This window comes from Melitaea cinxia, chromosome 2 (genome assembly GCF_905220565.1).
Source record: "Melitaea cinxia chromosome 2, ilMelCinx1.1, whole genome shotgun sequence".
NCBI lineage: Eukaryota > Metazoa > Arthropoda > Insecta > Lepidoptera > Nymphalidae > Melitaea > Melitaea cinxia.
This window is the reverse complement of record NC_059395.1, coordinates 4,894,987-4,911,857: the sequence shown is the minus strand read 5'-3', so window position 1 is coordinate 4,911,857 and position 16,871 is coordinate 4,894,987. Positions and strand designations below refer to the sequence as shown.

Sequence of the window (16,871 nt, the reverse complement as noted above, 5' to 3'; positions counted from 1 at the left end):
ACATAAAACGTTCAGATTTCATTCAAACTTAGTAGACTTATCGACAACCGATGACAATATACTATTTTTGATAAGATTATTCCTTTTTAGTTTGGTTTATTTATAAACACCTGTTTATTTTAGATTTTTTCGGTTATTATGTATATCACATGTAGATTAATTTATGGCAGGTAAAATTTTTGTTATTTCTGACTCTACCTTAATTCCGGTGCTGCGGGAAGTGTACTCATGCTCCGTTCTGCGACTATCACGCGTTATTTTCGAACAAATTTATGTAAAAACGATCTTTACTGCAAGATCAAAACACGATACGAACTGACCTTTAACGACTGACAAATAGACACTTTTAAACAAAATAACGCGTCAGACATAATATGCTAATAAAATTAGTAACATTGCGTGCTAGAATATAGGTATAGAAATACGAAAAATACCCAAAACCGAATCGGAGCACCCCACTGTCCACGTGGTCTTAGTTTGCCCTACCCCTAGAGTGTTCTTTTTAAGCCTGAGGCGTGAAAGGAGGGCTGCCCTTGCTCGCCGTGCGAAAGTGCGCGAACAAATGCGTAGAGGAGCGGCTGAGGCCTCCGCTGAACGGAGCATGAGTGAGCGTGCTTTCGCACGCACGGGCGGAAGGGCTGCAATTCCCGCAGCGCCGGAGCCAAGCGTTACTCTAACCTCAAAGGTGGAAGGTTAATTTTTTTCGATTTAAAAATTGAACCTCAAAACTTCAACCACGATATCTCTGTAACAACGGGGTTTACACGAAAATAGTTGTCCGGGATGGTGAAAAACCCACAATCCCTACCACCTCCACCCCCTTTTCCCCCCTACCCCATAAATTTCTAGCCGGCGATGTACATGATTACCTTTTTTAAAACTGTTATCTAGTATTTGAAATTTTATTTCTATGTATATACTACTAGCTGACCCCGCAAACGTTGTTTTGCTATATATGTTATTAACCCCCTTAATCCTCCCCCCTTATAACTTAGGGGTGTGAAAAATAGATATTGACCGATTCTCAGACCTATCGGTAAAATCGGTCCAGCCGTTTCGGAGGAGTGTAGTAACTATCATTGTGACTCCACTCCAATCCTTCTCCTACACGGAAAAAGAGGTCTTTGCCCAGCAGTAGGATGTTAAACGCTGAATGCATGAATGAAAATGATGCTATAAGCTACGGAACATTTCATATAACTAGGTAAGCAAACAAACGTATGGCCCAACTGATGGTAAGCGGGGATCGGAGCATATAGACACCTGTAACACCAGAAACATCGCAAGTGCATTGACAAACCTACAACTGACCATCCCCAGGAGCTCTGGCCACCTTACTCACCACCCTGTGGTGGTAAGGATCACAACACTACTTGAAAGCAGTTCTCTTTAGCTGTGACCCAGACGGGCTGTTCCAAATTTTAAGTAGGATATTTGCTCTACCGCGTAAATGAGAACGAAGTAATGAGCATAATTATATTTAACTTTATATTTGCTCGGATGCTTACCAAGTTTATTGTTTTGTTGAGGTCCCAATATTTCGGCAATGTGTCCAATCGCCAGGATCACGAGAAGACTGATGTGCTTGTAGATGGCGATAGATCACAAAAATCTATCTACCCTCATTCTTCTTCGTTTTGGACGACTAGTTTTGGCACACGGGCGTACTTATTTACTACGACAAACTACACTGACATTGTCTTTCTTGGGCTTTAAGCACCGACCTTAACAAAATAACAAACTTTGTAAGCACCTGAACAAATATAAATTTAAATATGAAAAGTGATCGCGTTAGCTTAGCGATTAGCATATAAGCGTTAAACAATATAAACGGAACTAATATACATACCTACCTAGCGTAATATTGTTTGCATTCCATTCAAAAAACTATTTGATGGTACATATTTAGAAATAAATTGAAAGTCAATTTATAACAAACATTTGTATTTTAATATTTACGCTGGCCTTTACACTTTCAAAACAAAAATATCGCATTTTACTCAACGACAAAAATAAAATCACATGAAAGTCAATTATGAAAAAAAAAACGTTAAATATAACATTTAATAAATACTATACTTAATATAAAATATATTCGTGCCAACACATTTTATTTTTCGTAAATCCGCCTATATGATTTTTTTTAATTTTCCTTTACAGCCTTGTCCTGACGATAACGATGAAAAATAATGATCTATTTTAATGCAGACTAATACGTACAGACGTGTAAAAGTTATGAGCCTAATTATAATTTTACTTTGATAATTATAAACATATGGTTCTGTCTATATAATTTCCAAGCAATTAATTTGTCGTTTAGATAATAATTACTATCAGCAAGCGATACGTTATTCACGTTTTAATAGCAATTACTTGTGTATTATTTTTGTATATCTACATTTTTGTCTAAGCAGTAGGTTTCATTGACCCCAAAATTTATAAACAAATTTATTTCTTTAACTTATTTTATCACACGTTCCTCGTGGTTTCAGTCAGAGATACTTCTATGAATTTGTTTTCGCTAATACAGCTATAGCTATGTAATGCTTACTGAACTTCTAAAGCCGTAATACTGAATTTAAATTTCTTCATTGGCAATCCCTTTCTCCCAAGCCCTATCTTATTCATATAATTATCAACGCTTTCTACTTAACGAGCTCAGCTCGTTGAAATTCCTGTGTATCCAGCAGCATACATAAACCGTCAGATCACAAAACGTTTTAGGACAAATGATTTCAATGTCAACAGACAAATACGCTCCCGCGTATGCATCAAACAGTTATAGCCATAGATTATACACTTATATACTGGTAGTTATAGCGACCGATGTACAAAAGAAGCATCCAATAATCAGTAATAATCTCTTCAAAGCAACATATTGTACAAAAATGTTAGTAAGCAAAGTATATTAAGGTAAAAGGCGATTAAGGAAAGATAATACGGGTAATGAGGTAATATTTAACGATTGCATGTACTCATAGCTTCGCCTAACTTTCAACAAATATAAGGTACCTAACATAATTATGCACTTAAGCATACCCGCATAAGAAAGAGAATCACGCTGAAATGTCTTTTCATTTTAACCAATAAAGTTCTCCGTGCGTTTTATAACAAAGGAAACAAAGAAACAGAATTAAACTTTCAAATTACACCCAACAACATTGACAAATACGTATAAAAATGTGTTCAATAATAAATAAAATACATACCATTCACATATCATCGTAGTAAAAACAGTACAAAACACATTAAAATTAACACAATTTTAGTATTTTATAGAATTGTCTTGCATCACAATCGTTCACAAAACGATGTATAATATAAGCATTAATTTGTAAATGCGTAGCGTTTTATTTGTCATAACATGTAATTTATTACAAGTCACGTTGTTAGTATGTGTTTAGACAAAGCATTTCACCGTAGCCGGGTTTATTAAACTAGCTGCCCGAACAGTTTTCGTTCTGTCAAAAGTTAATAGTAATTGTTTTGTTTAGCATTAAGACCTTCCGTTTGCCTTAAGGAATATACAAAAGATTAAATTAGCCGAATTGGACAAACCATTCTCGAGTTTGCGCTTAGCAACATTCATTTTGGTCAGTCTTTAGATTAAGACCTATCGATTTATGTGGGACTTTGGGGGGCAGGGAGGGGGGGGCGTACATAAATATAATTTTTTTTAAAGCAACATATTTCGACACTAATTTAGGCTTTCATTTATAAATAAATTTTGACAGCAATTTTGTTATTCAGTAACAATTAATTAAAAATGAAGCGAAAATTGAATATTTTTCGTATATGACAAAAATATAAGTAAGTAAGTATATACTTGGGGAGGCCTATGTCCAGCAGTGGACTGCAATAGGCTGAACTGAACTGAACTGAACTGATAAGTAAAAAACATTGTTACGTTGATGTAATAAGGCTGTGTGGTTTTAGATCTTTGCCTTTTACAGTTATGTATTTAGACAAAAATAATTCATTTGTTGTACATTGCTTTTGAGCGAAACTCTAAGTGTCGCGCAATTTTGTTTGAAATCGTCTACCTGTCAGTCCTTAAACATCGGTTGTATCGTTTGATAAAATAACGTGTGAAAACGTTAAAATAACGTGTGAAAGCTGCGGAACGGTGCATGAGTAACGTAAGTTGTATCGTTTGTTGATCTGGTCTTGTAGTTCCTTTTTTTATATCAAGATAATTATAATGAGTAATCCTTGATGACGCGTATTTATGTGACGGTGCGTACGCGTCGTTGTCATAACGCCATCTATACCTAATAGGATATAACCGGAACCGGTTCCGATAGTTGGCTTTATTAGAAACTACTAAGGTTCGAACTATCGGTCAAATGATGTTACACGGCCGGATTTACTCATATATCGAAGTGAGCTATATTATCCACTAGAGGGAACTAGTAGTTTGTTGTTTATAAATAATTTTGATGATTCTTGTTTTAATCAAAAGCTTATGCTTGTTTTGTGGCCCCATTTAAATTTGATCGACATCTGATAACTTCTTTTATAATTGGAGTCGGTTTTTTTCGTTTGCGAGCAAACACAATTATCAATCTACGACTGGTGCTTATTGTGTGCTCTCGTTTAAATTTGATTAAGATCTGGCGAGTACTTTTTGAGTTATTTCTAGTAATACGTATTTACTCGAGTTTGTTTTTTTTCATCTACCTACGTTTTAATACTTGTCGACTTAATTCAAGTCGTATTTTCTTTTCGGTCCTTAAAAAATGTAGTTTATTAACAGTTACAAATCCCATTAATCTAATAGCTACTAACTCTAAGCTACTTAAAAAAATCTATTCTTAAAATCTATTCTTATTTTTATTTTATTATTTTTTATTTTTTTATTATATAGATATATCCACAGGCTTATAATACCCGTGCTTTTGTTATTCCAATTTTTATTTTTGTTAGTAATCGTTACTACCGATCGTACCTACACTACTGCAGTCTGCAGCTTACATTAAGAAAACTAATTATTCTATCTTAGTGCCCCTGATGCAGACGTGAGTCCACCGACCAAAATTACGCTAACTTAATTGATATGTATACAATCTATTCTTATTATCTTATTAGCATTGTGATGCTCTCATAATAATATTTCGATGAAACAAAAAAAAAATGTTACCAAAAATATCTCTCGATAAAGGATATTTTTAGATCAATGTTGTTAAACAGACACGCATAAAAGTAAATAAATAACAAAATTATGAAATAATATTTATATTACAAAAATAATTTAAAGATAACATAATTATATTTAACATATATCTATTTTATCGTCTCGCTCGCAGTTTTAGTCAGAACCTAACTCCGCTGAAAATAAATTATATAAGAGTTGTTTGAAGGGTTCTTTACTGACTTCGTATATAACACGAGCGTTAGCTTTGTCTTTCGTCGTAAAATCGTTTGTATTTATACCTCTTTGATCGCCTGCAAGTGAAAAATTACACAATGAATTTCATTTACTATCAATATACCTATATATTTATATTAAAACCTTTATCACATGATTGTGGGGAAGCTGAAGAGTTTAGCATAAATGTTTATAAAGGTTTTACACTCAAAGCCCTAAAAATATTCGAATATCGTGTCGAAGTTTTGGAAATACAGCTCACATAATCACAAACACTCAGACAACGACTAACATCTTTATCACCCATACAAACATAATTATTTTGTCGTGTGCGATGATTGAGTCCGAGAATTAGCACTTGGTTTTACTTTACTATTAATTAGTTCATTTGTCAATCTGTTCTTGCGTTTATCAATTCGTCATTTCATGAATTCATTCGTTCATTTACTAATTTACTAAAGTATTTATTTATTCAATCGAATTATAGAACTCGAGTAGGAATTATTCAATTTTAACATGTACCTTATTTAGTAAGTTGGTAATACTTCAAGCATTTGATATGGTTGCGTAGGAAACCAAAACGATAGGCTATTTGATATTATAATGTAATCGTTATTATTACTAACGGCTATGACATACCATAAGCATTGAATATCCCACAGAACAATCAAATACTTAATGTATATTTTATGTATCTAATTATTTTTTATGCATATTATTATGTAATTATATGTATGCCTAAATGTAATTATGTATGTGTATGTTATATGTATGTAGGTATGTATATATGTCTTTCATACATTATATACTAAAATATTTACTTATGTTTTTTTTTTTTTTAATAATTATGTAACTTTATCATATCGTAGTTTTTATCTATTTATAATTGATTATTACTCCTTAATTTGTGCACACCTTAACCGCTGCTACTTTATCGTGTCCAGTACCCAAAGGTTATCTGGAAGAAATCGCTTTTTAGCGATAAGATCGCCTTTGTACATCTTCTATTGTATTTTTCTTTATATGTGTCTGTATTTCCGTGTACATTAAGAATAAATAAAATAAATAAATAAATAAATACTTACCCGTTAAAATAATACTGTTATTAGAATATCGAGATTCTGTGACAATTGAAGCTTCATTTAATACGATTCCCATCACAGCCGGGTCCAATAAGCACCAATAATCGTCTACCGGTAGTGATTTCTGTTCAAACCGGTTTTGAGCTTGCATTATTTTTGTATCTATGGAACCTAAAACTTTTACTCTCCATTCCTGGAATTAAATAAACAAGACAAATAATTACAAAGAACGCGAAACACTTACACAATTATATATAAAATAAGCCTAAATATTTTTATAGCTTGTAATGACTATGGCCACCTCCTGTCTTCGTCGCTACTTTGATCTCTCACCCCGAGTCTGGGTGTAATATACATATTTATTTATATATTCATATATGTATTATTTATAAGTATGTTTATCGAAAAAAAAATATATGTAGCTATACCAATCGGCTGTTACCTATAACACAAGCATTAAGTTGCTTACTTTAGGAACAGACGACCGTGTGTGTACTGTGTGGATATTTATTTATTATAAGACATGGCTCCTATATTCTTCAAAAGGCATAGTGCAGTACAATTGAATATTGACTTACGAAGGTAAAACAGTACTATTTATTTTTACTTTTTTTTATGTCACTAGGTCGGCAAACAAGCGTACGGCTCACCTGACGGTAAGCGATTACCGTAGCTTATAGACGCCTGTAACACTAGAAGCATCGCAAGCGCGTTGCCGACCCAATCCCCAATCCCCTCCAGGAGCTCTGGTCACCTTACTCACCAACAGGAACACAATACTGCTTGAAAACAGTATTATTTTGCTGTGATCTTCTGTAAGGTCGAGGTACTACCCCAGTCGGGTTACTCCATATTTTGAGCAGGAAATTCCTGCTGTGCCCTACCTCAGTTACTATCATCAATGCATCATCAAACAATTATAAAGGTCTGAAATAAAACTAACTATATGTGAACACAAAAATTTACTCTAGCTTAAATGGAAACAAATTGTAATTATATATAAAATGCAAAAAGAAACTGATAAAACAGAGTTGGAAGGACCTGATGGAATCAGAGAAGATCTAATGATGTTTCCACCGATGGATTACAGACTCATTTGACTACGAAAAGTACTAATACTAGCTACTAAATGCCAATTTACTACCAGAAACTAGTACTAACCTCTTTTTGAGTTAGTGAACTAGCAATCATTATTTACACAATAATTAAAAACTTACTTTGCTTATTTTCTGATATGTCAGTATCTGTGAGAAAGGTATGATGGTGACTTTGTCCGGCGTACTCTCGTTTGCCACTATGTGATACGATTCCACGTCCATATACGCGTTAAATTCAGGCTCTTTGTAATTTTCGCCTGTGAAAATAAAATAGCATACACTTCAAGACTGAAAAAATCTTATAGTTTACCGAAAAATCAAAGTAAAAAATTATAATTGACAATTGAATCTACAAAATTTGGATCAGTAAGAACACAATTATAACTACAAATACATAGATCTTCAAATATTTAACTAGATGCGGCCAGACGAAATTCTAAATAAAAATCAATATTTATGTATGTAATAAAATAATTTTAAAATTATATAATTAAGATTTTTATTTATTAATTTTTTATTGAGATTTTGTGACCTATTTCATAGTTATTTTAACGTTATTACTTTGATTTATTATTTTAAGTGAGGATCTTTTAAATGTATATTTATAAATAATATTAATTGTTTTATATATATATATATATATATATATATATATATATATATATTTTCAGAGTAAGAATTTTATTTTAATATTTTGTAGATATATTTTTGTAATGTATAAATTTGTTGTTTACTTCAAATATTTATTTACTTACTGTAAATATTTCCAGCACCAATGTAAAGATGTGAAAGTCTTGATAAAAACATGGGATCGGACCGCAACGCCAGTGCAATATTGGTAAGACTTCCGAAAGCAACTATCACGAGGCTTCCTGAAATTATATTTAAAATTTGTTTATTACTTAGAAAATCATATAATTATTTGTATATATCGATTTAAATTTTTAGTAAAAGTAAAGAGAAAAGGAAATCCATCTATCCCAGTTTATATGTACAATTATAGCCTATTTGCTGAGTTTAATTTCGTGAATGGTGTACAATCGTAAAGACAATTTTATGTCTAAAATTTATTTTGATAAAAAATCTATCGGTGAATCTGAAAATTTGAGGATAATAATATACGGAAATAATATACGGAAAAAAGGGGAGACAGCAAGTTCACTCTCTTTAGATTCTCTCATTAGGTTTAAATCATCGTTAATAGATCTGAAAACGTTTAGAAAACGATATACACTGCGACAACGACAAATAACTCAAAGAGAGTTGCAGGAAATTACTAGTGTAATATAAATGCGTTCAAACCTGAATATTTTTTGGACAACTCTATAAGCCCGACGACGGCTGGTTCCCTCTGAGCACGTATTGATTTAAACGTGTCTGTATTGTTGTCACCAAGACCATCGTAACCAAAGTAATGATCAGGTTCTGAGCCCTTAATTAAAGCTTTGTTACTGCCTCTGTATATTGGAATCTGAAAGAATGTAATACAATGAATAAAAAATAAATAAAAGAGGACTTGCAACTTAAAGTTACTTGGATTGTTCGTATATTGTGCATAATCCCGTATTTTGTCGTATTGAAGGTACCCACGCATAATTGTTAATTTCTGTTACTTAATTAGATACTTTATTTTAACTACTATGTGTTATTAAAAAGTTAAAAAAAACTATTCTGTCTCTATATTTTTAAAAATATAAAAAAAAAAAACTGTAATTTTTTTATTTTAGCGTAGTGTCAGTTTTAAAGCCTAGCTGTATTTCCTTTCATATATTATGTTGTAACTTCAAATCAAATTTTTGAGTCAAATTTTTTTTTCGAGAATTTAAAAAAAACTATTCGTTACTATTTTTCTCCAAGGGTAAAAAAAACTATTTATAATATAAATTTACACCGAATATCATGGGAAAGGCATAAATAAATAAAAGTATGATGTCCTTGCAGATGATATGAACATCGTTGAGTACACAATAAGTATATATAAATACAACAATCAAACAAAGAGATAGAAATAAATATACACGAACACGTGAAATAAAAAACTAACGAATTTTTACTTACACAAGACTTACTGTGTCAGATATTTCGGTGACTTTGCAGACGCCATGGTCAAGGGCGAGGCTTATTTTATGAAAATGATGATCGCAGTAAGTGCCGCGTAAATAATTAATGGTCATTGACTATTAAAGTGGGTTCTTTATTGTTTTAAAAACTGTTGATACATTATTTATTTACTATGTAACTGATAAAGTAATGTACTCACATCTCTCCTGTTAGCCACTGCGAGGATTCTTTGGGTGTTGTTAAATACTTGTTCTTCCCCAACGTTGCCATGGGTTGTTGTGAGTGCTATTAATTTTGGGCTAAAAAACGTAAATAACTTTTTTATATATATTCTTTATTGCACTTTAAAAAAAAACATAATTACAAGTCATTTTACTAATGATGTTGGGAAGGGCGATCTTATCTCTGTAATAGATCTCTACCAGTCTACCCATGGTGGTGAGAGATGATGTTACCGCGGGACTTATAAGCGCAATTGTGATAAATTTGAAAAAAAAACTGAACAAAAGGTTAAAAATAATAAAAAGCCATATACTTATTTAACAACTAATAAATATTAATAAAATATTGATAAATACATGTAAACCTACGTACGTAATGATCTGAACAGAATTTAAAAAAGCAAAATTAGAAAACTTGCACCTAATTTATGTACCGTCCATTAAAAATATCGAAACTGCATAGATAAATTTATATTTATGAACAAGTAATATAGGATAAATATAGGACAAATTCACTAAAAGATTATAAATATAATAGGTACATATAATATGAGTATAGAAGAATAAAGAAAACCACTTTTGGTGTAAATTTGATATCAGATAATGTTATTTCTATTACTCATTTTGTTTAAAAAAAAAATCCACAACTCACCCTTTATAATATTTTTCGTTCAACAGAGCCATAAATATTGCCATAGCGTCGTCTGCTCCACCATCTTGATCTATTACTAACTTTAGTTTCGAGGATGACGGCACAGAATGAGTACTGTAAAACAAAGAGGCAATAAAAATAAGATATTGGGGCACAGTTATTTACATTTGGATTTGAACTTCAGAGCTTCAAAGAGTGACGAGTTTTTTCCAATCTGTATTAACACCAGAAGCATTGCATGCACATTGCCCTATACCCGATTCCTCCCCACGAACAGGTAAACAACACTGCTTGAAAGCAGTATTATTTAGCTGTGATCTACTGTAAGATCGTGGTACTTCAACAGTCGGGCTACTCCATATTTGGGCAGCAAATTTCCTGCTGTGCCCTACCTCAATATACTTCAAAAGCACCTTTGAATCTTCCAAGTACAATTTATTATTCGTAGATTCTGCTGAGAAGGATTCGCAAAAAAATTAATAGTCATTGTTCTAAAAAATTGTTTATCATTATAAACTGTATCGCGTATAAATGTCATGCATCAAGTACGGAGCCACTACACCTACCTATCTTTGTCATTAATATAATCTTGTACTGAGTAAAATACTTAAGCTATTTAAGTATAATTGAAAAAAATCGTGTTTTTTCAAATTGTTATTTACTGCAAGTTTAACTGAGGTAGGGTACAGCAGGAATTCCCTGCTCAAAATCTGGAGCAGCCCGACTGGGGTAGTACCTCGACCTTACAGAAGATCACAGCTAAGTAATACTGTTTTCAAGCAGTATTGTGTTCCTGTTGGTGAGTAAGGTGACCAGAGCTCCTGGGGGGGATTGGGTCGGCAACGCGCTTGCGATGCTTCTGGTGTTGCAGGCGTCTATAAGCTACGGTAATCTCTTACCATCAGGTGAGCCATACGCTTGTTTGCCGACCTAGTGATATAAAAAAAAGTTAAAAAATCACTCGTTTTATTATGTATGCGCATACCATGGCCAATAAAGGAAACGTTTACTTTGCGCAGTCGGAAACTAGGAGTTACATTTTTATCATTCCTTATTGTGTTTATACTGCGTTTGTTGCTTTGTCGAACTGCAGACAACTTAATCGAGTCAATCCATTTGTATTATATTTATGGAATAACTTTAATTATAGGAAATTACGTTACAAGCTATAAAATTATAGCATAGAAATAAATGACGAAAATTATGTTCAAGGACCACTCTATTAAGACAAGGTTTTCTGCATAGAACATACAATATATAATATCTACCACTAGCGATCCACCCAAACGTCGTACGGTTAGCACATAAATATATTCGCGACAACATAGGGCGCGTCGCTGGGGTGATTACATCAAGAGAACTCGAAAAGTAGTTGTTAGATCTCAAATAAATTTAAATGAGACCAAATGATACGCACGATACCATGACTATATAAAAATATTGAAGGAAATATACAACAAAAGTAAGGCTAGAATTAAAATAAATGAGTATGGTTCAGTCTTTGAAATTGGAAGGGGAGTGAGACAGGGCGACCCCTTATCACCAAAACTCTTTATTGCAGTACTCGAAGAAATATTTAGAACACTTGACTGGGAAGATAGAGGAATAAACATATATGGCAGCCGCCTCTCGCACTTGCGATTCGCGGATGACATAGTACTGCTCTCGGAAGACTCAAAAGAAATGGAATTCATGATACAGTCACTCAGCAAAGAAAGCAGAAAAGTAGGTCTAGAAATAAACTGGGAGAAAACTAAATTAATGACAAATAGGCAAAAAACAAGTATAAAGTCGGACTCAACAGAAATTGAATATGCCGAAGACTATATTTATTTGGGACATTTACTATCCTTCAAGTCATGCAATGATAAAGAAGTAGAGCGAAGAATCAAAATAACCTGGAATAAGTATTGGGCAATGAAAGAGATATTCAAGAGTAATCTACCGGTTGCATTGAAAACTAAAGCTATGCAGACATGTTTGTTGCCCTGTCTCACTTACGCTTTCCAAACATGGCCTTTGTCAACAAAACAAACTCATAAGGTTAAAGTGTGTCAAAGTAGCATGGAAAGGAGTCTCCTGGGCCTTAAGCTAAGCGATAGAGTAAGAAACGAAGACATCAGAAAAACTACGAAGGTAAAAGACATAGCAAAAACCATTATGACACAAAAATGGAAATGGGCTGGGCATGTACAAAGATCACCAGGGAACAAATGGTCCAAAATTGTTACTAACTGGTACCCTATTCATAAGAAAAGACGGAAAGGAAGGCCATTCAAAAGATGGAGTGATGACATAGTTGCTACGGTGGGAAATACCTGGAACAGACTGGCAAGAGACAGAGCGAAATGGAAGGAAATGGAGGAGGCTTTCACCGCTAGAGCGGTCCTTACTACAAAAAGCGTTAACGCAGTTTAATAAAATATACTAACAAACTAGAATAAGTATAATACTAACACAAATATTATTTAGAATTAATGTAAACTACGTGTAAGGAATAAATAAAGCTTTATTATTATTATTATTATTATTATTATTATTATTAAATGATACGCACCACCTTTCGATTAAAAAAAAAATGTCAAAATCGGTTCACTCAGTCAAAAGTATTGAAGTAATCGAATTGAGAACCTTCTCCTTTTTTGGAATTCTGTTAAAAAGGAGGCTTAATTTATTCCGACCTTTATATCAATGGTCGTCATATTTTAACAAATCAGCCTGTCATATCCCACTACTAGGCATTGGCCGCTTTTGAGTTAGCGAATATGTTCCTTACTTTGAGTAACGATCAGGTATTTATGGTGAAAACCGGGACCGACGGCTTAACGTGCTTTTCAAGCACGGTGAGGGAGACTCACAAGGACAGACATCCAAGTCGGAAAGAAATATTTGTACAAATACAAAATATCGGTCCCGAGCGTTAATCGAACCCGCAAACCGTCGGTGTTTTAGGCGACTACTCCCATCAATACACCAGAGCAGTTCGCGCCAAAAATGGCGTAAACTCATGTGTTTTGCCCATAGTCACCACGCTGGGCAGGCGGGTTGGTGACCACAGGGCTGGCTTTGTCGCACCGAAGACGCTGCTGCCCGTCTTCGGCCTGTGTATTTCAAAGCCAGCAGTTGGACGGTTATCCCGCTATCGGTCGGCTTTTTAAGTTCCAAGGTGGTAGTAGAACTGTGTTATCCCTTAGTCGCATCTTACGACACCCACGGGAAGAAAGGATGTGGCTATATCCTTTAATGCCGTAACCACACAGCAACTTCTTGTCGGATCTCAATTAAATTTTAATAGAACCACATAACATGGATCACCTTAGAATAAAACGTATATAAAAAAATTAAATCGAATTCATAGTCTCCATCTTTTTGGGAGTCGGTAAAAAAAGAATGATTAAATTTAACTGAGATATGTAAAAGTTATGAACCTACGTACATTTATCAAATTTTAATGATAATTTCTAAACCTTTTTCTGTCTACAAAATACCTACAAAGTACCTAATTAAGTTGTCGTTTAGATAATAATATCAGCAAGGGATACATTATTCACATTTCAATAGCAATTACTTACGTACTATTTTTGTCTATCTACATTTTTGTCCTAACAGTAGGTTTCATTGACCCCAAAATTTATAAATAAATTTATTTCTTTAACTTATTTTATCACACGTTCCTCGTGGTTTCAGCCAGAAATTCTTCTATGAGTATAGAATCGCTAATATAGTTGTAGCTTGACATTTTATAGCCTTTTTTGTTTTATGTTACCTCAGAACTTTCGACTGGGTGGACCTGATTTTTATTTGGTGGAAATGTGATATTTATTGATTTTGATTTTGATAGTTATATATATTTTTCATTCTATTAAATGCAACAATATTTTCTTTTATTTTTTAATTAAAAATCAATCAAATTAAATCAACGTTTCCGCACCAATATTTTGTAACTTATTTTTAATCGATTGGTTTAACGAAGAAAATAATCGTTTACTTTAACCCTAAATTTAATTTTTTTTTTGTATTATTTATATTTTCATCTTATTGTTTTATTCGATTATTATGTCAAACTGAATTTTAAAAAAAATCAATGAATTTTTTACTGCACCTAATTTTTTATTTATTTTTATTTTATTTAAAAATACATGTTTTGTATAACTATGATATTATGTTTAATACTATCACTAGAATTGTAATAACTTAAAGTGTAAATTGCTTGAAATAGTGAACAAAGTTGCTGGTAAACCGTAATGAATAAGTAATTATCTAACTAAATAAGAAAATAAACAAATAACTTACAAAGTAAATCACAATTAAATGATCGATTTATAAACTAATTGATTCAATGTAGAAAAAACAGACCTGATTGCGGTTTCATCTCTGCAAGTAATACCTTTTCTGACTGTGTTCGTTATTGTTAGTACTAAAGGGTTGATATAAAAGAAAAAAAAAACTAGAAAATACATTACATATTTACGAAAAAAAGTTTGACGCAGTTTATAATCCCTAATCCTTATCCCTAATCGCTACTAATTTTATAAATGTGATTACCATTAACCGATCATAATGAAACTTAGCACACATATTCTTGGAGGTATCAGCAGTGACATAGGATTATTTTTGTTAAAAAAGCAATGCGAGCGAAGCCGCGGGTAATAGCTAGTAATTTTATAAATGTGAATGTAAGTTTGTTTGTAACGCTTTCACGCGAAAACTAACAAACAGACCATCACGAAACTTTGTACACATATTCTTGGAGGTTTAAGAAGTAACATGGGATACTTTTCATTAAAAAAAATCCATGTGAGTGAAGCTGTATAATTAGTATAATATACAAATATAAAAACTTACCTCTCAAAAACAGTAATCAAAATAACAAAGTAAATCAAGGCAACCATCGTCGGAATCAAAATGGATACTAATTTTTTTATAGATTGGAAACCTTTTATATATACTCGTATGTCATTAACATTGACCATCCTTGACTCATTCTATTAAATATCTGTCCCGTTTACTCATTTTTAACATAGACCTGTTTTTTCGATTTAAATTTCATAGTAGTTTACGGAAACAAGTGAAAAGGACGACCTTATTCTTAATGATTCTAAATAACATTAATTTTGTTATCTGTTGTGACATATCTTTATTATTTTATTGCATTTGTTACTTATCTCATCTCATCAATGTTTCATATCTTGTCTAAGTCATAAGTGTCCTTGAAGTTATTTTCTGATACCAATAGCTCTGTATTAAATAATATATTGACATTGGGCCAGCTTAGTTGGCCAGCATGTGCAGAGATGCTTAGAGTAATTTATAAGTTGGGCCAACATACTCGTAGTATGTGTTGGTGTTGTGATATTAATAACGCTTGCCCTAAATCGTCCCTTTCAAGAGGTATCTTGGCGCACATACACGTCAACATATCTCTTGAATAAATCGTTTTCAATATAACACAATCGAATATTGTAATAAAATCTATTAAAACTAGCTATGCCCGCGACTTCGTCTGAGTGGAATTTAACAAAAAAAGTTATTGTTCTGTTCGCAGAGTTATAAAATAAAGAAACTTCTAAAAAAAACGTAGTCTAAGTTACTCGTTACTACAACAGTTATCTGCCAGTGAAGTCCTGTCGAAATCGGTTCAGCCGTTTCAGAGATTAGCCAAAACAAACAGACAGACATACAGACATTTAGACAGACAAAAATAGTAAAAAATGTTATTTTGGTACATGTACCGTGTATGCATTCATACACATTTAGTAAAAAGCGGTTATTTTAACATTACAAGCAGACACTCCAATTTTATTTATTTGTATAGATATAGATAGCAGAAAAAGTTACTATCAATTCATTTAAACTGTCAATTACAATTACCTTAATCTCCATCAAAGTGGTATAAAATTATGAATTACCTAATTTGTTCTTTGAACCAAGAGCCAACCTTGGCCCAACGAACAGACCCAATAGGCTGACTCAATTTGTAAGAAGCTTAGCATTAGAACAACGCAAACAATTCGAATGTACAATAAAATACCTATATTTAGGTTCGAATTTAAAATAGAATATATTTAGATAATATTTGATACTATAAAGATAAATATAAATATCATGTGTGTAGGTAAAAATTTTACTTTTATTTTCTGCTATTTATATATTAGCTCGTATCTGGATGTTGGGATCAGTGCCCGCCGTGGATATTGAAAACTGGATACCAGAATGCTGCTTTAAAAAACTGGAATGTGTTTTATTACGCATCCTATCAGTTTGTTTAAACACGCTAATCTCAAGAACTACCAGATCAATTTAAAATCTTCATTTTATGTTTGATAGTCCCTTTACCGAGAAAGGCTATAGGCTATAATATCGCTACGACCAGTAGGAGCTAATTATTAA

At 32.7% G+C, this 16,871-nt stretch overlaps 1 protein-coding gene across 1 annotated transcript; it reads right to left on the bottom strand.

Moving 5' to 3' along the window:
- Positions 1–5,222: 5,222 nt before the first annotated feature.
- Positions 5,223–15,389, bottom strand: LOC123659848 (inosine-uridine preferring nucleoside hydrolase-like). Its single transcript, XM_045595014.1, has 8 exons — positions 15,327–15,389; positions 10,482–10,595; positions 9,808–9,907; positions 8,850–9,018; positions 8,303–8,419; positions 7,668–7,804; positions 6,454–6,643; positions 5,223–5,445 (listed from the first exon to the last, which is right to left on the bottom strand). Exons 1-8 carry the CDS (start codon positions 15,371–15,373, stop codon positions 5,309–5,311), a joined length of 1,011 nt encoding a protein of 336 aa, XP_045450970.1. The 5' UTR covers positions 15,374–15,389; the 3' UTR covers positions 5,223–5,308.
- Between the last annotated feature and the right edge of the window lie 1,482 nt (positions 15,390–16,871).

Coding starts and splice junctions, on each gene's coding strand:
- LOC123659848 (XM_045595014.1), bottom strand. CDS start 15,373: ATGGTTGCCTTGATTTACTTTGTTATTTTGATTACTGTTTTTGAGAG. Junction 10,596..15,326: donor TTGATTACTGTTTTTGAGAG/GTAAGTTTTTAT, acceptor TTTGTTTTACAG/TACTCATTCTGTGCCGTCAT. Junction 8,420..8,849: donor GTTGTCCAAAAAATATTCAG/GTTTGAACGCAT, acceptor ATATAATTTCAG/GAAGCCTCGTGATAGTTGCT.